The 23,230-nt window shown below is 37.2% G+C and overlaps 1 protein-coding gene across 4 annotated transcripts; it reads left to right on the forward strand.

Annotated features, from left to right (window-relative positions):
• On the forward strand, positions 1–22,207 carry RAD51AP1 (RAD51 associated protein 1). 4 transcript variants are annotated; one of them, XM_003905829.5, is made up of 10 exons: positions 3–236; positions 3,196–3,245; positions 5,082–5,223; positions 7,375–7,425; positions 7,880–7,989; positions 10,154–10,240; positions 10,743–10,892; positions 15,028–15,192; positions 18,517–18,666; positions 21,019–22,207. In XM_003905829.5, exons 1-10 carry the CDS (start codon positions 220–222, stop codon positions 21,153–21,155), a joined length of 1,059 nt encoding a protein of 352 aa, XP_003905878.2. In that variant the 5' UTR covers positions 3–219; the 3' UTR covers positions 21,156–22,207. The 4 variants fall into 4 exon arrangements, with proteins under 4 accessions (XP_017801076.2, XP_003905878.2, XP_003905877.2 ...); XM_031650209.1 differs by lacking the exon at positions 3–236 and adding an exon at positions 672–1,400; XM_017945587.3 differs by lacking the exon at positions 18,517–18,666 and having other exon boundaries at positions 1–236.
• The last annotated feature ends 1,023 nt before the right edge of the window (positions 22,208–23,230 follow it).

A 23,230-nucleotide genomic window follows, 5' to 3' on the forward strand; every position in this document is an offset into this window, starting at 1 on the left:
TCTGGTGGACCGGATACGGAAAGGTGGTGCCTTAGGAAGGGCGGGAGCAAATTCGCTTTCCCCACAGCGCGTGCGCCGCCGCAAGCATGGCTGGTGATGATTGGACGACTGGTAACAGGGGGCGGAGGGCGCCGAAGTCTGGTTTTGGGCGCGAATTGAAACCGCCGCTGAAGCCAACAAGAATTTGAGAACTGTAAATATCAAGCCTTGAAAGGGACCATGGTGCGACCCGTGAGGTGCGTAGTTCCTGACATTCGGCGGGGGTGGGAGGAAAACTAAGGGGAAAGACATTCGACTAAGGGGAAAGGATCGAGTAAGACCGGAGGGCAGCGATGGTGGGGTTAGAGTGCACGGTTATCGAGAACCCAGTCTGCAGTGAGAGCCACCCGTTGCTCAGAAGCATCCTAGCATCGTAGCTTTTCCCTTCTCTTTGCCTCCCTTCACAGCCGTTGCCGTTTCTTTTACCAAGACCTCGTTATGTTAGCGTTTGAACAGAGCTTTACATTTCACCGAACGCCCATTATGTGTAATTTTATTTGTTCATCACTGTAGTTATTGGATATAGAAAGAGCAAGCATTCCTGTTTGATTGATTTAACATTTCTACGTATAAAGGGTAAATTACCTGAGTCATACAGCCCGGTAAGTGACAGGGCAATACTCAAACCTAAGTCATCTCACTCCAGATCCTCTGTGCTTTCCATTCATTATGCGTTAGAAACAATTCTTCTATTTACACAGTTGAGTGCCATGGAAGCCTACGGTTAGCCATTCATTTAGTAAAATTATTGAATATATTCACTTCTTTATGTATGAGGTGCTGGAGGTTACATTCTAGTGGGAGGTGAGGTTAGGGGGCCGAAAATAAGCCTCGAAATATGATAGAGTGCGAAGGAAGAAAGCACTACTTTAAATATAGTAGTTAGTATGTGACTTTGAGGCGATATTACGTGCACTGAGTCATGAATCAGGGTAGAGGAAATAGAAGCCAAGGCCCCATACTTGACCATATTTTAGGGACAGTCTAAAGCTGTAGGATTAACAAACAGTGGGGAGAATCGTAGGGGATTAGGCCAGAGAAATAGGCAGGTGCCAGAACAGATAGGGTCTTGTAAGTCTTAGAAAGGAGTTTAGGTTTTATTTTAAGTCAATGGGAAGTCAGTGGAGGGTTTTAAGTAGGAGAGAGAAATCTAAGTTTGCTTTTGTAAAGGTCACTGGCTGCTGGTGGAGAATAAATGATGGATGGGGCGACCAGAATGGGAGCAGGGAAATCAGGCTATTATATCATTGGAGAGTGGTTTGGGATAGGCTATCATCGCTGGGCATGGAATGGAACAGATGAATTTGGGATGTATTTCGGAGGCACTGCAGACAGAACTTGCTGATGAAGTAGATGTACAGGTAAGGGAAAGAAAGAATCAGAGATGTCTCCACAATAGTTTTGGTCTGAGTTACAGAATGGATGATCTTCGTATTAAGATAGGGAAGACTAGGAAAAGGAAGGTCAGGAGGTGTGAGGGATCAAGATTTCTGTTTCGAACATGCTGAATTTGAAATGGGTTTTAAGCATCCAGGCAGTGAAGTCATAATCCCTTTGTATGGAACAGTTGTTAGAGTATGGTCTGCAGATCTCTGGGGGTCCCTGGAAACTTCTCTAGAGGTCTCTGAGGTCAAAACTCTTTTAATCACAATACTAAGACATGATTTGCCTTTTTCGCTGCTTTGTCGTTTGCACTGCAGTGACGATAAAACTGCTGGCACCTCAGAACAATTAAGGCAATGGCAACAAATTGTACTACTAGTCTTTGCATTGTTTACTGCCATACTCTCAAGAGTAAAAAAAATATATAAAATTAATTTCAGTTAGGGATATGCTTGATGAAGTAGTGGAAATTATTATAGTCATCATAGCTTAACCCTTAAGTTTTCTTTTGAAAAATAGGCTATTGATTTTATTTTACTGTTATTCAAGTTCAGAATTTCTAAAGGAGTTTTCACATTTTATTCAGCTCTAAATTCTTTAACTCTGAAGAGTAAGAGAGTGATATGAGTGCACTTTTTAATATTTTGTGTGAGGAAATGGGAAGTACACATAAAGCACTTCTACATACTGATGTATGATAGTTATCCCAAGGAAAAGCACTTGTGAGATTGTCTGAGTTGTAAGCTGAGCTTACCTCTTTTTCATAGAACATTATTTTCACTTGAAAGAACAGCCAACTGACAAATTAGGTTATTCACATTTGGCCATTTGTCAAAATATAGAAATAAAAACTAGAAAAACATTTTATTTAGTGCCTAGAGGAGGGAGGAAAAAATTTATTTTTTTTCACTTTGATTATCATTTTCTTCTAATGCCCTCTAAAGTAGTACAAGTTGAGCATCCCAAATTTGAAGTGCTCCAAAATTTGAAGCTTTTGCAGTACCTACAACACTCAAAGGAGATGTTCATCGGAGCACTTTAGATTTTAGATTTTCAGATTTGGGATGCTCAGCTGGTAAGTATATAATACAAATATTCCAAAATCTGAAAAAATCCAAAATTCAAAACTTTTCTGGTTCCAAGCATTTCAGATAAGGGATACTCAGCCTGTATAAAGATTCATCTCAGATGGCAGGAACAATGTCACTCACCATTTTTAGGTGTCCATTGCATAAAAACATTATTTGGTATTGTGGAGAGACTGAAAAAAAAGAAAGTAGCTTTTAGTGTCAAGAAATTTATAATCTAGTAAGGAAGATAGAATGCACACACAAAACAGAAGAATACATACAATGGGAACTTACAGATGCCCAACAGCAATTAAACAGTATAGAAATTATAAATGTTAATTATATAGATTATTCTTTGTAAGTTATCTGAATTTTTTTCCTTTATCATATAATTGAAAAGCTAACAATACCCAGGTATACCAGGTATAGTTGTAATTCTTTTAGCTAATGATAAGTGCCTGCAGTAAAATGCAAATCATATTTTAGATTTAAATGTTCTTACGAGAACCCAAACACATTTTCATTCATTCAAACACATTTCATTTATTTAACACATTTTTATTTATTTCACTTATCTATTCATTATTTATTATTAATAAATAATATTAAAATAAATATTAAATAATATTCATTAATAGCCTTAAGTAATCGAGGTGAGAAATTGACATTTGTGTTAATGAAAAAAATTCTGTTTTGATCATAGACATAAGAAACCAGTCAATTACTCACAGTTTGACCACTCTGACAGTGATGGTAAGTCAAGCTTCTTATTTTTGCTCTAAAGATTTGGAAACTCATTTCCTCAGAATTTATATGACATATATAGCTCAAATACTGACTACATTGCCCAAATGAGGTAGGTCTCGAAAGATAGTTTTCTAATCATTTGGGATAATTATGCTGATAATTATACTGATAAAAATTATGTTATTAGGTGATAAATGAACAGGGGCAGGTGAAAAGTCTTTTTAGATCTAAACTACTCTAAGTCCATAGTTCTCACATAGAGGTTTGTTTCCTATCCCATCCCCGAAGAAGGAAAACATTGTCTTTTTGAGATACAAAGATGTTAGAGAATATTATATAAAATCCCCATTAATTGTAATATAAAACACGACCTTGAAGAAAGGTTAGGCTTATGTTATGCCTTTTAAGCATTAGTCATATATTTACTTGACTCTGCTATGATTGAAGAGTTTGAGGAACATTGCATTAGATTATGTTGAAGTGGATTTAATATTTCTTTCTCAGACCACTAGAGTTTTCTGTAAGTCAAATGTTTCATAAGTCTTTGGTTTGAAGGAGTCTATTTTTGCCTTGAGCCCAGCCTTAACTGTATCTACCACTTGGGAAAAATAGTATAGACTATAACATCTAGATTTTTTTTTTTTTTTTTTTTTTACTGTCGTCAGTCTATCACCAGATACTTATAAATTGTCAGGTGTGTAGTAGGTGGGGGGTGGCAGTAGGTGGGGGAGTCATAAGTTAACTTATTTTTACATGGGGAAGCATATAAGAGACAACGAGTATTCGTGCTTCCTGAGTATGTGATTAAGACTACATAGACCCTGAAAGCGTGTATATATGTGTTGTATACATGTTGAAAAGCCACAGTAGTAGTTTTACGTTGACAGTCGAGTAGAACTACAACAGTTCTGAGGATTGATAAGACAGAAAAACCTGTGAGAAACAGTAATGGACTGGAAAAGAACATCCTTTTGCCAGAAAATAAGAAGTTACTCTGGTAGGATCATAGGAAGATCATTAAGGTAATGGAAAGAGAAAATACTACTATTGTAAAAATCCTCAAATAGGAGCTACTTTCTCTTCCCCCATAATGCTTCTTATTTTCTCTAGCATGGTTAATGTACTAGGAATAGGTAATGGACTTTTCTTTTTTCTCTTTTTGAGATGGAGTCTTACTCTTGCACCTAGGCTAGAGTGCAACGGTGCAATCTTGGCTCACCGCAACCTCTGCCTCCCGGGTTCAAGTGATTCTCCTGCCTCAGCCTCCTGAGTAGCTGGGATTACAGGCGTCCGCCACCATGCCCAGCTAATTTTTGTATTTTTTAGTAGAGACAGGGTTTCACTATGATGGCCAGGCTGGTCTTGAACTCATGACTTCAGGTAATCTGCCCGCCTTGGCCTCCCAAAGTGCTGGGATTACAAGCGTGAGCCACTGTGCCTGGCCCAGGTAATGGGCTTTGAAAAAAGATATTTGGCTACATTGTGAAGTTCCAATAAAAATAATTTATTTCCACTTTTCAATGTGATTACATTCTACAATTTTTCTAATGGTTTTACAGGTTTTTAATCATTTTGTCTTTGACATTTATATGCTGTCTTAATTGCTTTTTGCAGTTTTTAGTGAATTGGTTTTTGATAGACTGATATTTTTAAATATAAAGGACATAAAAACAAAAGTTGAAATAGATGAATGAGAATAAAGATAAAATACTAACAATGATTTTTAAGTTGTGGAAATTAAACAATTTGCCTAGCCTATAAAAACTTGAACACACATTGTAATGATTTTCATTTACTAAGAAAATAATCTTTTTCTTTTGGTTTTAATTCACACATGAATAGATGATTTTGTTTCTGCAACTGTACCTTTGAACAAGAAATCCAGAACAACACCAAAGGAGTTAAAACAAGATCAACCAAAACCTAACTTGAGCAATCTCCAGAAAGAAGAAATCCCAGTACAAGAGAAAACCCCTAAAAAAAGGTGAGAGGTAAGACATGCAGTAAATATATGACATTAGATGTGTTAATTTTAAAGAGACACAGATTCAAACCCTTGGTTTAAATTAGAACTTGAGCAGAGTCATAGGTCTTATTTTACTAGGTGCATGTCAGAAAACAGGATGTACTATTTTTTTCCGGCTTTCTGACTTAAAGAAATTCACAGTCGGCCGGGCGCGGTGGCTCATACCTGTAATCCCAGCACTTTGGGAGACCGAGGCGGGCGGATCACGAGGTCAGGAGATCGAGACCATCCTGGCTAACATGGTGAAACCCCGTCTCTGCTAAAAAATACAAAAAAATTGTAATAATAGCACCTGTGGTCCCAGCTACTCAGGAGGCTGAGGCAGGAGAATGGTGTGAACCCAGGAGGCAGAACTTGCAGTTAGCAGAGATCGTACCATTGCACTCCAGCCTGGGCAACAGAGCAAGACTCCGTCTCAAAGGAAAAAAAAGAAATTCACAAGCATATAAGAAAATATCATTAAATATTAAAACAATAACGATTGTGGAATTTAGAAGTTATGACTGGTTTTGACAGAACCCAGCACTTGCCTCTGAAGTCCTCAAATCATACTACTTTGCTAAAAATGACATTAGATGACTTAAGATGATTAAGACATAAGATAACTTAATGTGAGGACAGTCTTTAAAATATAAAACTATGTATTTTTTGGCAGAAAAAGATGTCTTCTCCCCATATTGTTAAGATTTATCCAGCAGTGATAAGTTCCCATAGTTTCTAGACTAACCGTTGGAATTCCATTAGATAGTACCAAGAGGGAGAAAGGAGTGAAGGAAGTCCTTAGAGACCCAAAACTTGCAGTATGAAGAAGAAATGGATGGAAGAGGAATATCAACAAATGGAACATGGCATACATAATGTTTTACTGCTACAAGTTTCTCTATGAAAAGTTAGCATGGAGAAACTTACCTCATGTCATGCTCTTTTTTTTTTTTTTTTTGGTTTTTGTTTGTGAGTTTCTTGTATTACATTTTAAATATATTGAAAAAGGAACCCACACATGGGAGAAAATATTTGTAAATCAGATAACTGATAAGGGACTGTATCCAGAGTATACACAGAACTCATAAAACTCAACAGTAAAAAGACTAACCACACAATTTAAAATATGCAAAACATTTGAATAGACTCTCCAGAGAAGATACACAAATAACCAATAAACACATGATGATACTCAACATCATTAGCTGTGAGGGCAATGCACATCAAAATCAAAATGAGATAATACTTCACATCCACTAGATGACTTAATAAAAAAGACAAGGATGTGGAGAAATTTGAACCCTCCTATATTGCTGGTGGGAAAGTAAAATAGTGCAGCCAAATTGGAAAATGGTTTAGCAGTTCCTCAGAATGTTAAACATAGAGTTATATGACCCAGCCTCTGTATGTATCCAAGAGAGATGCAAACATGCCCACACAACCTGTACATGAATGTTCTTAGCAACATTATTCATAATAGCTTAAAAAAAAAAATGGAGGCTATCTAAATGTCTATCTGCTAATGAATGGATAAGTGAAATGTGGTATCCACAAAATGGAATATTTTTCAGCTATAGAAAGAAATGACTACTGATAACTGATATATACTGTAATATGGATGAACCTTGAAAACATCATTCTGAGTGAAAGAAGCCAGATATACAGGTCACATATTATACGATTTCATTTGCATGAAACGTCCAGAATAGGCAAATCCATAGAAACAGAAAGTAGATTCATGGCTGCTAGGAGCTGGGAGAGAGGTAAACAGGAAGGGAATGCTCATGGGTATGGTGTTTCTTTTTGGAGTAGTAAAGATGTTCTGAAATTAGGTAGTGATGGTAGTTTTACAACTCTGCGAATGTACTAAAAACTGCTGAATTATTAACTTTAAAAGGTAAACTTTATGATCTGTGAATTATATCTTAAGAAAACTGTTCTAAAAAAATAAATTGTTTAAGGTACGTCTCAGTGCTGCTTCTTTTATGGAACTTTTCCTTCTTTGATGTTTTTTTCCTCTTACACTCCATAGCACTTTTGACCAACTTGAATAGGACTTTATGATCTGCCTTTTATAGTATAATTATCAGCCTGTCTTATTTCCCCACCCTCCTCCTTTAATTGCAGACTCCCTGAAGGTACTTTTAGTATTCCAGCTAGTGCAGTGCCTTGTACAAAGTAAGTGCTTGGTAAAATACTTGTTAAAGTCTGGATTGGGAAGAATAGATGTAAAAAAGTGATGATAATTTTAATTTAATGTAAGAGCTGTAATATCTGCTAAAGGGGAGTGGGTGAGGTCAAGGAAGAGTTTTAAGCGGAAGTGATGTTTGAACCAAGTCTGTTTTGGGTTGAGTAGATGTTTCCCACCTGGACACAGCTGGTAGGTGACACAACAGTCATTACAAAGAGGCACATGCTCCTCCTATTTCAAACATCTTATTCTGTATATAAGGTGATACTGTGACATTTTAAGAGTCCCATCATCAAAGATCTATTAATGATGATGATTGTTTAAAAACATTTTTGTGAGGTTAGCAACTCTTGGATAGTAATTTAGGGAAATCTCAAACTTTGCTCTTTAGTTGCGACTGATATTTTGAAGAACTCATTATTACTTGTGTATCTATTTTAGGATGGCTTTAGATGACAAGCTCTACCAGAGAGACTTAGAAGTTGCACTAGCTTTATCAGTGAAGGAACTTCCAACAGTCACCACTAATGTGCAGAAGTCTCAAGATAAAAGTAACTTTATTTTCTGTATATTTAGCTTTAAAACCTTCTTAATGCTTTTGTAAGTATTTCTTTGGGTGGGCCTTCACAGAGGAAAGAGTAAAACGTGAATACTTTGTACTATAAATAGACCCATTTGCAGAGGATACAACTGGATTTAGTTCTTAATTCAGCTGCCTAAATCTCACACAAACAGATATACGTCTCTGCTTCATACCCAGAGTAAGCTTGAGGGCGTGGACTGTGAGCCTCATTGTTCACATCGCATGTTGTTGTACAGTGAACATTTAATTTCTTCATCAGATGGATTGATCTGTACAGTCCTAACAGTCCATCTCCTTTTTTTCCAGATCAGTTGAACATGCCCTAATTATGGTAATTTTTATTTCTTACAAAGGTCAAAGGTATTAATTTGGTTAGGAAGCTCAGTAGACTTAGAAGAATGGCTTCTGGATTTCTCTGTTGATTTTCTCGTTTGATTTTTCTGGCAACTATGCAGCAGATGATATATTAATATTCTAGAGGGGCAGAAATCATTATTCCTGAAAAAGATACTCTACTGCTAAAATGCTTTTTGGCTTAAAGTTTTTATGTAGGGGGATATTTTAGCTTATTATCTTATTCAGGGGTATACATGGGCTTTTTTTCTTTTTTTTCTTTGTTTTCTAAATGAGTACTCCTCCTTATTTAATTATTTGAGACAGGGTCTCGCTCTGTCATCCAGGCAGGAATACAGTTTCTTTTTTTTGAGATGGAGTCTCGCTCTGTCGCCCAGGCTGGAGTGCAGTGGCGCGATCTCGGCTCACTGCAAGCTTCGCTGCCTCCCGGGTTAACGCCATTCTCCTGCCTCAGCTTCCCTAGAAGTTGGGACTACAGGCGCCTGTCACCACGCCGGGCTAATTTTTTTTGTTGTTTGTATTTTCAGTAGAGATGGGGTTTCACCATGTTCGCCAGCATGGTCTCGATCTCCTGACCTCTTGATCTGCCCACCTCGGCCTCCCAAAATGCAGGGATTACAGGCATGAGCCACCACGCCCGGCCAGAATACAGTTTCTTGATCATAGCTTAATACAGTCTTGACCTCCTGGGCTCAAGCAATCCTCCTGCCTCAGCCTCCTGAGTAGCTGGGACTACAGGCATGTGCCGCCATGCCTGGGTAATTTTTTATTTTATCAAGAGGGGTCTCACTTTGTTGCCCATGCTGGCCTCAAACTCCCAGCCTCAAGCAATCCTCCTGCCTCAGCCTCCCAAAGTGCTGGGATTATAGGCAAGAGCCATCTTACCTGGCCGCCTCCTCTTTAAAAAGAAATGAAAGTGACAGAAGCTACATTTCTTTGAATATACTTTTTTCTTGTAAATTTGACTTTGAAACCGTGTAAATATTTCCCACAATCATAAAGCAAAAATAAAATTTTAAATTCCTAAAAGAAGAAGAAGAAAAAAAAAGAAACGAAAGTTTGATTAGGAAGACTTTTAGTAACCAAGAATCAAAGAAACACCAAAAGAGAATTGTCATAAATTACATTTAAAATGGAGGCACTGAAATTCATCTCTCTCTTTTAAGACATTGTAGGATGTATAAGGGGACTTCCTTAGAAGTATTAATATTATACGACTTCTTATTAAATAATGTGTCTTATAGCACTGGAATTTAATAGTACCACTATTAAGTCTTAAAGTCCTCTTAGAATGCTTTGGATCATCTTAAGCTTATTATAACGATTGAAGAGTTCTTATGTTACTAAAAACATGGATTTGCCTACACAGAATTGATAGTTAAAATTTATTGACCATTTCCTGTGCATGTCACAATAATAAGCAATTCCCATGTGAGATCCACGTTTGGTCTTCTGTAATACCACTGGGCAAGACACTATTTTTATCTCCATGTTATAGATGAGGAAATTAAGTCTTAGGTTAAGCAACTTGGCCATGGTCATATACCCATACCCAGTTTACATGGTACAGCCTGAATTTAAACATAAGTATGTTAAATTTCAGAGCCCAGACTTCTAACCATATGTTACCCTCTCTGAATAAAATTATTGTGCTAGTTTGAGTTTGGGATCATTTATCTATATCTAAATGCTATTACATTTTAGTACTAATTTTCCTATTTCTAGACATTATTTGATTAAGATGTATCTGAATTTTCTTTCTTATTCTTTATATTTAGGCATTGAAAAACATGGCAGTAGTAAAATAGAAACAATGAATAAGTCTCCTCATATCTCTAATTGCAGTGTAGCGGGTGATTATTTAGGTAAGTTTTTTATATTAATTTTTTTCATCAACAATGCTGTTTTTCTGACTTTTGTTTAAATTGCTGAAATTGTGGCTAGAAGCAAATTCTTTAAATTTGTCAAGACTCTCTTGATGTCATGGCCTTTATTTCTTTGTGATTTAGTCTCATTCTGTCTTACTGCAGACACACATTCTTCCCTGAAGGCTCATAACTACCCATGGCTTCTAGGTGGAGCAACTGACCTTTGAAGAAAGGGGCTGCATATTCCCAATTCTAGTTTGAAAATTTGGGGGGAAAGATTATCTCTGTTTGGGTCTTGGATTTATTCCCAAAACTAGAGGTGTTCCCAGGGCCCTGATGTACCATGGTTGACCCAGATTGGGCTAGTAAATAGAAGCAGGGGAGGGATGAACCTGGGCAAATAAAAACAGTAGCTGTGATAGAGTCTGCTCTGCAGTTCTGGAAATAAATATCAGCTGTCACAGAAAGTTTTCCATTGATTTTTACGCCTCTCCTGAAGATTTGGATAAGATCACTGTGGAAGATGACAGTGGTGGTGTTCAAAGGAAAAGAAAAGCAGCATCTAAAGCTGCAGTACAGCAGAGGAAGATTCTTCTGGAAGGCAGTGATGGTGATAGTGCTAATGACACTGAACCAGACTTTGCACCTGGTAGGTTTTATCCTACTTCGAAATTAATTCTATGGGAATTTAGTCAAAAAAGTTCTTGGAAGCCATTAATTGTGCAAAGCACTGTGTTAAACCTTTGGGGTGTGCAAACTTCAGGGACACACAGAACAGTTCAATTCAGTGATAGCATTTGGGGGAAAAGCTTTTTCTACAAGTTAACCTTTAAGCTATGCCTTGAAAAATGAGTAGCGTTTCAACAAACTAAAGGTGTGAAGTAGCATTTCTGACTGATAGAAAGGCATTACCCGTGGAATAGACAAATGCTCTATTTGTCTCTAAGTGAGGCTTGCTGGGATGAACATGGAAGAGGCTCTAGAGGGAGGCCGGTACTAATCATGGAGGGTCTCAGACCCACTTGAAGAAGTGTAGGCTTTTTTTTCCTGTAGGTAGTAGAAATCCATGAATTATTCTGAGGCAGAAGTGATATGAAATCTGTATTTTATTGTGATGGTTTTTAGACTCATTTAGAAATTGGGCAAATGGAAAGTGTAGTGACCTTGACAGAACATTATAACATATTATTTAAAAATTTATATTCATAAGTTGATAAATTTAGGCCAAATCAAGATACCATATTTTAGATTTTGATATACTATCAACAAATAACAGATTTGCTCATCATCACCTATTCTACTAATATTTGAATGCTTTTTATGTGCATGATAGTCTAGATACTAGGGATACAACAGTGAACAAAACAAACAGCTCCTGTCCTTGTGGAAAAAACGAAATACATGAAAAAAGACTGTTTTGCATTTATTTTACTTTGGGAGAACCTGGGAGACAGGAAAATGCAAAGACACTTTTTTGAGCGCCAATGTGATGCTCAAAGGAGATACTCATTTGAGCATTTTGGATTTCTGGAATTGGAATGCCCAACTGGTTATAATGCAAACGTTCCAAAATCCAAAAAAAATCTGAACCCTGAAACACGTCTGGTCCCAAGCATTTCAGATAAGGGATGCTCAGCCTATACTATATGATCTAGCAATCCACTTCTGAGTATATATCCGAAACGATTGGAAGCAAGATCTCAGAGAGATACTTGCATACCCGTGTTCATAGCAGCATTATTCATAATAGCCAAGAAGTAGAAGCAGCCCCAAAGTGACATTTCAGTTTTTCCCCTGCATTTGCTTGCCCTGGATGAGAATAGAAAGGACCATGTGTGACCTTCATTAGGGAAAGAAAAGTGAAAATTGCAGAGAAGATAAGTCTTTTCTCTGACAAAATCCGTAACTGAAGTGTTTGGGCCTTCCAGATTTTCCTCTATGGGGTGCGAATGACTTGGAATTTTGTGAACTCCAAATCCCCATCTCTAATTTTATTTAAATTGCTTTCTCAGTTGGCTGAGGAAGATTAGTTGGACCCCATTTCTGAACAAGCTTGTTATACAGAAATGTAGCCAGCTCCTACTGATTATCCTCTTAAGCCAAGAAGAGAATCCTTAAGACTTCTACTGAACACAAGCAGGATCAGAGCTATTGGATATACAGAAAGTTTTGTTCTAGATTATATATTCTGAAAGTTTGGAGAAACTTCCTTCATTACTTGCCCTCTTTGAACTGAGAGCCTCTTGGGATTACTTGAATTTGCAGGCTGAATTTCCAGCAGCCTTCATGTGATCTGCTGGCCTTTTTTGGGCTAATTCTATATAGCACAGTAGCCATTATGTGAATTTGTGAGTTGATTATTTTAAAATTTTGTGTGGGAACAATGATAGAGTAAGGAGATTGCAATTTGAAGATCATAATTACATTGTTTTTTGTTTTTGTTTTGTTTTGTTTTTTGAGACAGAGTCTCATTCTGTCGCCCAGGCAGGAGTGTAGTGGCACGATCTCGGCTGACTGCAGCCTCCACCTCCCAGGTTCAAGCAATTCTCATGTCTCAGCCTCCCAAGTAGCTGGGATTACAGGCGTGCGCCACCATGCCTGACTAATTTTTGTATTTTTAGGAGAGATGGGGTTTCACCATGTTGGCCAGGGTGGTCTCGAACTCCCGACCTCATGTGATCCACCTGCTTTGGCCTACCAAAGTGTTGGGATTACAGGGGTGAACCACTGTACCCAGCCCATAAATGACATTGTTGATTTAGGTAAAGGTCATCAATGGAAGGTTGATAATGATCTTTGCAATGATGAATTCAGGCTGGCATCACCTGAACCACCTAAGAGAGGGACAACCACACATTATATGATTTCTGATGTGATGTAATATGAAGTACAGAGAATATACCTATGAAGTATATTCTTGCCCTCCCCCTTCCGCCTCCAAAAAAAGTGAGCCTGAATCCAATCAAGCCTTGAGAGCAGAATTCCAGTTCACATAAAATGCAAGAATATGGCTGGGCACGGTGACTCACACCTGTAATCCCAGCACTTTGGGAGGCTGAGGTGGGCGGATCAGTTGAGGTCAGGAGTTCGAGACCAGCCTGGCCAACATGGTGAAACTCCTTCTCTACTAAAATACAAAAATTAGCTGGGCGTGGTGTTGTGAACCGGTAATCCCAGCTACTTGGAAGGCTGAGGCAGGAGTATCGCTTGAACCTGGGAGGCAGAGGTTGCAGTGAGTCAGGATTGTGCCACTGCACTCCAGCCTGGGCGACAGAGTGAGGCTCCATCTCCAAAAAAAAAAAAAAAAAAAAAAAGCAAGATTAAGTTAAATGACACCATGAGCTAGAAAACAGACAAATCCAGAATTTTGGACGTTCTACAGGACAATTGACTCAACTGCTTCAGCAAGTCAGACACAAGGGAGGACAGGGAGAAGATACTGCTCTATATTAAAAGAGATTAATATAGACTGAATAGAAGATGATACCAAGAAACTAGCGTTGGTATTGCTAGATGTAATAATGGCATTGTTGTGTAACAAAATGCTCATGTTTTTTAGAGATACATTCTGAAGTATGTAGGAATGTAATGATGTGATGCCTTGGTTTTATTTTAATATATTACAAAAAGGGAAGAGAAGAGAAGAAGAAAAGCGAGATAGATGAAACAAATGGAGCAAAATGTTGATAATTGTTGAATCTGGGTCGTGGTTTATTACTGTCTATTGTGGTATAAGTTTGAAAATTTTATGTGATTTTTATTTTACATAAAATATTTCATATAGATAGGTAGATATTAGTATGTGGGGATAATAGTGGTTATCTCTGAGTGGCGAGATTACATAGTATATTTTCTTTAATAAATTTTTATATGGACTATATTTTATACAATAAGCATGTACTGTTTATTTTTCATTTTATTTGTACATTTTTTGATTTAAGCATTTTCTGCAATAAGCATGTTCATATTAAAAATGTAAAAGAAGTTTTATATGAATATAGGACTAACCCTATTTACAATTAGTTTTCAGAGTTTATCTACAAGGCATGTTTTCTGATCCTAACCCCCTCAGAAAATAGAAAGATCATTGCTTAACTGTCAGGTTAGGACATGCTTTTTCCCAGAGCAGCTGTAGCACTTTCATCACTGGCTTATATTTTCCCATGAAGTGCAGAAAAGCATTTTTGAGAAATAAAGGTTTGTCCCAAATGAAATCAGCTCTAGGATTAGCTGCTAAGATTGTTGTGTATGGTTATCTCAATTCTCATTTGGTCTCTTCCAGAGTGTTGAAGTTTATGTGGTTAAGGGAAAGCTCACTGTTACCATAAATGTCACTGTTTTGAAAGACTAGCTATTGTCAAAGCCTACCATTCTTTTCGAAAGTTACTGAGGTAAAATGGTAAAATCTGAAGTAAAGATTACTGGTGGGAAATTTATAGTGATGGTGGTAATAGCAAACAATGATATTTTGCTCGGTATATGCCAGATGTTACTCTAAATGCATTATATATGTTAACTCATTTAATCTACGCAACAACCCTTTGATGGAGGTTTATGGTTATCCCCATTTTCTAGGTGAGGAAACTGAGGCTCAGTGAAGTTAGTGACCTGTCCAAGGATTCAAACCCAGGCACTCACAATGTCAACCACTGCAGTGCTCTGCTACTGGAAACAGTGCAGCACAAAGGTGCATAAGAATCTGCTGCCAAAACTGTGGATAAAGTTAAGGCAACACAATCCTCGCTTTTTAGAGCAAAGATGAACTATGTAATCTTCTGTTTTAGGTGAAGATTCTGAGGATGATTCTGATTTTTGTGAGAGTGAGGATAATGATGAAGACTTCTCTATGAGAAAAAGTAAAGTTAAAGAAATTAAAAAGAAAGAAGTGAAGGTAAAATCCCCAGTAGAAAAGAAAGAGAAGAAATCTAAATCCAAATGTAATGCTTTGGGTAAGCTTGGTCCAAAACACGTAATTTTATAAAGGAAATGTGTGTGGTTTGTTTGCTGTATTTTTCTTATTTTTGCCTTTGTTCTCTTTAACATTTTCCTAATGTCCATTTCTCGTTAAAATATGTAAAAGGAAGGTAGGGGTGGGGAAGGGAAGGAGAAAAGCAGACAAGAATGCTGACTCCACTGCCTATGCTAGCCCTTGGTGTATATGACCTTGCTTTGTACTAATGGCTGCCCTCTGTGGTAGCTGTTGTCACCTGCATTCTACAGTGAAAAACTGAGTGTCAGAGAGGTTAAATAATTTGTTGGAAATCTTACATCTACTAGATGAAGGGCTAGAATTTGAACCCATGTTTGTCCGTTCAGAGTCTAAGCTGTATCTTGGACCATATTTTCTCCAGGCAGAAGTTTGCATGATTCTAATTGTTTGCTTTTGGGCTTTACTTAGTCTGATTTGAAAGGTCTTTTGCCACATGTTCAGGGCTTTTTTTTTTTCCCCCAAAACAAATTCCATTAGAAACTACTTTTATGATAAAACGTTTAAAATTGATGATGACTCGAACATGGAATACCTGTTTCTTGTGTAAAAGAAGTTAGGATATTTTTGAGTTCACAGTATACGATAGGTTATTGCAAAAATATAACTGTTATTAACTGAATTTGTTTTATTTCTTGATAGTCATTTTTATGTCTTGGTTGACTTAATATATATGCTATTGATATTAAAAGTTCCATTATTTAGTCTTTCCATTTATTCATAGGAACTGCTGTCCCCTTAAATAGCCTGTTGCTGAGTACTTACTGAGAATTAAATGAGAACTAAGTGCTGATTGAGTTATGTGCTTCTCTCTCCTGAATTTTGAATTAATGAGATTTTTTAGTTAGTGTTTTTTTTTAATTGATGACTTCATCTGGGTTCCAGAAATTAGATTTTAAATACAAGGGCTTTTAGAGCTAAAACAGTATATTAGTTTCCTATCACTGTTACAGCAAATTACCATAAATGTAGTGTCTGTCTTAAAACAACACATGCTTGTTATTTTACAGTTCTGAGTATCAGAAGTCCAAAGCGGTTCTCACTGGGCTAAAATCAAGCGGTCAGCAGAACTGTGCTCCTTTGTGGAGGCTCTAGGAGACAACCCACATTCTTGCCTTTTCTAGCTCCTTGAGGGTGCATTTCTTGGCTTGTGGCCCCTTCCACCTTCAGAGAGCTATGGCAGGGACTTTCTCACATCGTGTCACTCGACTCTGACTTTCTTCCTCCTCACATTCACTTATAAGGACCCATGTGATTACATTGGGCCCCTCCAGATAATTCAGTGTGATTTCCCCATCTAAGATTCTGAACTTCATTACATCTGCGAAGTCTGTTTGCCACGTAAGGTAACATATTCACATGTTCTGGCGATGAGGATGTAGACATCTGAGGAGCCAGTATTCTGCCTACCACAAGCTATAATGGGAAAAAATTATTAGCACCATGAATATATTTTGTATTTTCTTTACATGTTTATGCTTCTTCAATAAGACACACTAATAACTAAAAATAAAATTTCAGTTCCCAAGTTGGAATTTACCATTTAAAATCTTTTCTCTATCCCTTAGAGCAAATTGCTTCACAACTGAGATTAATATATACTATTAGAAATGAAATTTAACCATTAAGTGATAGGATTAGGAATTAGGAAAAATGGATTATATTTTTAGTCCTACTAGTAATGTATTGGGTAAACTTTGAGAATTGTGTCTAGCACACGTTATAATTTTCCCTTGATAGAAAAAATGTTGAGAACTGTGCTGTCCAATATGGTAACCTCTAGCCATGTGTGGTTATATTACATTTGAATTAATTAAATTAAGTAAAATTTAAAAATCAGTTCCTCAGTTTTGCAAGTCACAGTTCAAGTGCACAGTAACTATATATGGCTAGTGGCTACCGTATTGGACAGCGCAAAACATAGAACATTTCTATAATCACAGAAAGTTCCATCAGACAGTGCTGATCTAGAGGATGCAGATGTTAACAGTAGGAAGAGTATATGGTGAAAATGTTCGTATTTATATGCCTTTAAATACCTCTAGGTATCTCAAAACAAGCACTATCTGAAAGTGAACTTATATGTCACCTCTCCTCCCTCCCCACCACCAAAAAAAATAAATAAATAAGAACCAAAACATACTTCCAGTTTTGTGTTCATTCTCTAGCTAAATGGCACCATCAAACAGTGTGCCCATGACAGGAACTTGCAAGTCATGGATTCTTTCTTCATCTCCATTGCTGCCTCCCACTTATTTTTGCCAAAACATATCTAATGTGCTGTTTTCCTTCTATTCTCCACCTTAGTAGGCCCCCATTTCCTCTTACCTCATTACCATAACCTTCTAAGTGGCCTATTTCTCCTACACTACCACCAGAAAGATGTTTTTAAAATACAAATCACTCCTGAGAAAAATGTATGCATGATTGTGACTAGCTAGACTTTTACATGGTCTGCAAAGCTCTTCGTAAGTGATCTACACCCTGTTTCTGTCTCTCACCTTTCCTACCCTTGAGATTTCTGCTCCAGCCATAGACTGAACCAGTCAGCACTGCTGGTCCTGGAACTTGGTGCATCCTCCATCTTTGCACACCATACTCCCTCTGCCTGGAAAGCTTCCTTCAATTCACCTTTACTCTTCAATCTTGATTTGGTTCAGACCATCCTCACTCACCTCCCTCTAACTTCAAAACACATACCCCCAGACTGTAGTTTCCTTTCCTACTTGGCATACCTCTAGAGTCTGCCATGTCCCTTACCACACCACATTTTACACATCTTTACTTTCCTGTTCTTCCCACTAGAGTCTAGTGACTAGACCTTAAAGTCCTTGGGAGCAGGAGCCATGAATGATACTGTTTCTAATCCTAGAGCCTGACACATAATCTCACTGACACATGCTCATGAGACACTATTGTGTAATGGTTGGTTACCAGGATGGGATTTTGGAGGAAAATCTGGTTTCTAAGCTTAGATGCTTACTAGCCGTCAGACTACAGGCAGATTGCTTAACGTCTCTGTTTCCTTCTCTGAGAGTGGGGATAGTAATGTCTGTATTGGAGTTGCTGTAAAGAGTTAAAGGTAATGTGTGTGATACGCCGGCCACACTACCTGGCATATTAACGCTCATAAAAGATGGCTATTCTTAGGCTCTCAATAAATGTTTGTTGATTAATAAGTTTATTTTTTATATGATTATGTAACTTTACAATTTTTACACATACATGCTAGACTTACTTTTTCTTCCTGCATGACAAACTTTTTTACGTATATTTTTAAAATAAGTGACTTCGATGGACTCTGCTCCAGCTGCCGTCAAATCAGAATCTCAGTCCTCGCCAAAAAAGGTTTCTCTTTCTTCAGATGCCACTAGGAAACCATTACAAATACACAGTCCTTCAGCTGAAAGCAAGAGACCTAAATGGGTCCCACCAGGTATGGCATTTTTATCATCAAGGGTAGGAGCTTGGAAAATTATTACTGGTAAATTTTTTTCCTAGTTACAAATGCCATGTGTGAGCATTTCCCCATATTATTACATAATCTTCAAAACCAAAGTCTCTGGTTGTTGCGTATATTTATCATTTGGCCATTCCTTATGATTGGACATCCAGGTTTATGATTTTTTCAGTGCTATAAATAAGATTGCAGTAAGCACAGAGGTCCTTATTTTAGAAATCTCTGAGCATATTACTTATTATTTTCCTAGGATAAAATTTCTAGTAGGAGAATTACCGTGCTAAATGGTATAAACATTTGAGATTCCTGATGTATGTATTTCTGGCAGCACATCTTTTGCTCAGGACCTGCTGACCTCCACAGTCTGACTGAAGCCTTGGGATCTATACGTAGCAATTCTAGCATTTAACAAATGCCCTAGCAAACTCAACCTCTTGCTTTTAAAAATCAAATTTCACTTCTCTTTGTTTTCTTTTGCTCCACAGCCAAGTCTCATGGATCCTTCAAGAATTCTTTGACCGTCACCCTTCTTGACATTACTAAAACCCTATTCCAGGCCCAAATTGTTGCTGCCTTCCTAACCAGTCCTGTCTTTACTTTCTCTCATCCACCTACATGAACCCTCTACTTCAGTGAAATTGAACACTTTTTGTCTCTCAAACATGTTGTATGTATTCCTCTCTCAGGGCCTGTCTTTATCCTCCTCTGCCTGGTATGTCTTTCCTCATGTGTCCCCTCTCTTTGCCTGAGCCTTTCCAATTCTACTCCTGTTTTTCTTTTTGAGTGGCCTCTCTTAATTGGTCCACAGTGCTCACTTCCCTGCTGACTACTGTTCATAGATTTAGGCCTGAGCTGTGAGGCTGCGTGATTACTTAACTTACAGAGTCTTCATTTCATCATATGAAATACTGGGAACAAATATAATCTTTAAAGTCCATTCTGATGTACAACTTCTAAGATTTTTAATGAAGACTTGAAAACTTTTTGGAGAAGGAAAGGAGGGAAGATTAATTACGGAAATAATGATGTCATATCGTTCAAAGAGTAATACTTAGTATATTTCTGAAAATAATTAGTGCTTCCCCAATGAAGGAAATTTAAAAGAAATGATATGACTATAGAAATTTAAAAGTAGCATAATCAAAATATACAAGGAAACAGTAGAATGATGGATAAAGAGTTAATGTTTTAAAGCATAAAGTGCTTATAAATAATCAGCATGTGACAGTCAGGAAAGTGATGTAAATGAGTGAATCGGGCCCATGCTGTAGACTTGTGTGAGTAGCAATGTTGTTGGACTCAGGAGCGGGTACCCTTTTGAAGGAAGCAGCTGCTGCTCAGCTCCATCTTATTGTTTCCATGCAAGATTATGGGCCTGGTATTTCTAGATCTGATTGTTGTTTTCAAGAGAAGCCAGAAATCCAGATTTTAATATGAAATCTGCTAATTTTTGTAAGTTGCCTTTTTTTTTTTTTTTTTTTGTTAAGCACCATGTGAACCAAAACAATATATCTGAGAGCTAGGTTTGGCTCTCAGATTGCCAGTGTGTTACCTATCTTATACAACTGGAGAAGACCACCAAGATCCCAAAAGCAAAATTAGCCAGGGGCATAAATATACCAGTGTCCTCAAGAACTATTAATAGAACTAGAAAATATGAAGAGTTTCAGTCTCACTGGTGATTAAGGAAATGTAAATTAAAATAAAATACTATTTTATACCTCGCAAACTAGAAAATAAAGTAGCATAGTCTGAGTTATAGGGTAGCAGGTATAATGATTTATTTTAAATTTATGGCGAGCAACTACATCATCATCAACTGTGAACATTAATATGGATAATTTTGAAATAGATGGAAATAATTGCTACATTAGGGTAATAATATAAATGAAACTGGTATAAATAAAAACAATATTTACTATTTTTAAAGGTATTTAATAATTGAAAAATAGACTCTTCAAGGACTACTTGTAAAAATCGCAGGACCTTAAAAATGCATTTGCTTTTTCTATTACTTTAGAAATTATAATTGTATGCATTTTTTTATGCCTTTATAACTAGTGTTATTTGTTCCCAGCCTTCCTTTTTCAGCTTTCATGGTGAGGTTTTAGAGTCATTACCTTGACTTCTGGGACGTTTGGAAATAGGGAATACTGCATTATTTCTGCTCTGTAGAACATTCTATTCTTTTGATCTAGTTTATTGCTTGATAGACCCTGGAAAGCGGAATAATGCTTAACTACCTTTTTTTTGCTGCTTGTTTTATAAATTAATCTTTGTTAAGAGATTTCTGACATCATCAGCATCACATCATATGTTTCCTTTCAGCGGCATCTGGAGGTAGCAGAAATAGCAGCAGCCCACTGGCGGTAGTGTCTGTGAAGTCTCCAAATCAGAGTCTCCGCCTTGGCTTGTCCAGATTAGCACGAGTTAAACCTTTGCATCCAAATGCCACTGGCAGCTGAGTGTGGTACCAGAGGAATGTTTGGTTGAGAGAATCACAGCTTTACAAGGGTGTTTATATTTGATTTGTGTTTATAGTCGAGGCAGGTATTGTAATAAAGGAATCTATTACCATGTCCTATAAACGACCTCTAGCCATTTTATGATTATGTTGTCTGTAAAACTCTTCAAGACTTCAATGAGAGGTTTGTTTATAAGAATTCTCTTCTCATGCCTTTCCTTGTGAAGAGTGTATTCTGTTTTTCTATCAGTTCGACATAGAGGAAGTCCACATCCCATGCTGTTCTTTTCTAGTTACGTGATATGCCTTTCTAGCTTTGTCTAGTTTATAGCACCTTGACTTTAACTGTTCAGTTTCGTCTGGCAGAGGGAAGCATTCTCATTTCTCTCCGAAGACATTTCTGAAATCTTATAAGCTGCTTAAGCTACATTATCAGTTTTATTGCAAAGATGTGTTGTATTTTAGCCAAATCTTTTTATAGTACACTTGGAATTATTTTACACACTAAAATGGTTGCAGTTTTATGGCATGTGTCTCCTGGTTAGATGGTTATTCTCTAGAAAATAGAACTTAAAGACATTTTATGAAATCTTAATTGTCAAAACCTTTAATGGAAATATTTTGAAATGCTCTTTTTCTTGATACCACTCATCCACCTGTTCCTGATTGTCCACGTTTCATGATAAAATGAGAGCTCTGCAGAGAATGTTAGCCTTTTTGTTGTAAATATAATATTCAAGTAGTCACTTTTTGTTAAGTTCTTTAGAAAGTAGTTGTCAAGTACTTAGTCATCCCTGTTGTGATATTAGATAATACTGCTTTTCAGGAAGCTTAGATCTGAATTTACTTTGAAAAACAATTGTAATGAATAGTTTATATTTACATGGAGAATTTCAACTAGCTTCTGATCAATTTTTAATAAAAAATTTTCAAATCATGTTAACTGTTAAAAAATGTATAATACTTAACTCAGTTTTCCTTGGTTTATGGAAATATCTGTGTTAATGTGAAAATAATTAATTTAGAATTGTGATTAAAGTGAGCATTTGTCTATTGCTGTTGTACACTTTTTGTATCTAATGTATATTTTTATAGTGTCATATACCAGCCCCCTAACCTGCCCCACTTGTCCCCTTTTTAAAAACATATTTTTCAGTTACATAGCATTGAGGTTCTCTACTTGGTGTAGATCAACAATAAACATAAGAGCCTACTCTATATTGGGTACTGATATAATTGGTCATCTGGCACCAGCTTAACAACCTGTTTTTGCCATGTTCTTTATAGTTTATCAGGGCGGGGGGGGCGGTTGAAAATTACCTCAAAGTATGTTAAAACCAGCCTGGCTGAAAGCACTGATACCTTTATGTTGCCAAACCCAGTGTACAATTTTCTCATCTAACTTACATACCCTATTCATTATACTCTGATGAAAACATTTGATTTCCTTGGCTCATGTGACACATTTCTTTGTCATTTTCTTCCCATCTCCATGCCTACTCTTCATTATTTTACAGCTTTCTAATCTGTTGTGTCATCTATACCTACTTGTCTTACCAGTTTCATGTTGTATGCAAACTCCAGTGGTCACTTATGTGACACTGACTGCCAAGTCAGGATCTTTACCCTACACCTTGCTCTTGAGACAAAACCTGTGGATGGTCCACTGACAATTTGATGTAGCAGATCTGTTATTAAATTCAAGTTCTCCTTCTACCCCTGACATCTTCTCTCCTGTGTTTTCTGTTGGTAAGTGAGTGGCGCCACCATCACTGCAGGTGCCAAAGGTGTAATCCGGGGACTGAGTCTTCTCTCGACTTTCACATCCAGTCACCAAGTCTTACTCCATTTCCTAAATTTCTCAAAACTCCTCTTCCATGTGCTCTCCCTTACTCTGAAACATCATCACTCACTATTTCTAACAGGCATCCTTGCCTTGATTCTTCACCTGCTCAGGCTTACCTCCCGCTGTTACTGCCACAGAGGGTTTTCTAAAATAAAGTCAGCATGAACACCCCTCTCCAGCCCGCACACAGCAGCCTTACCCTGGTCGAGTTCATAGGCTACTTCATGTCT

This window comes from Papio anubis, chromosome 9 (assembly GCF_008728515.1).
Source record: "Papio anubis isolate 15944 chromosome 9, Panubis1.0, whole genome shotgun sequence".
Classification (NCBI taxonomy): Eukaryota; Metazoa; Chordata; class Mammalia; order Primates; family Cercopithecidae; genus Papio; species Papio anubis.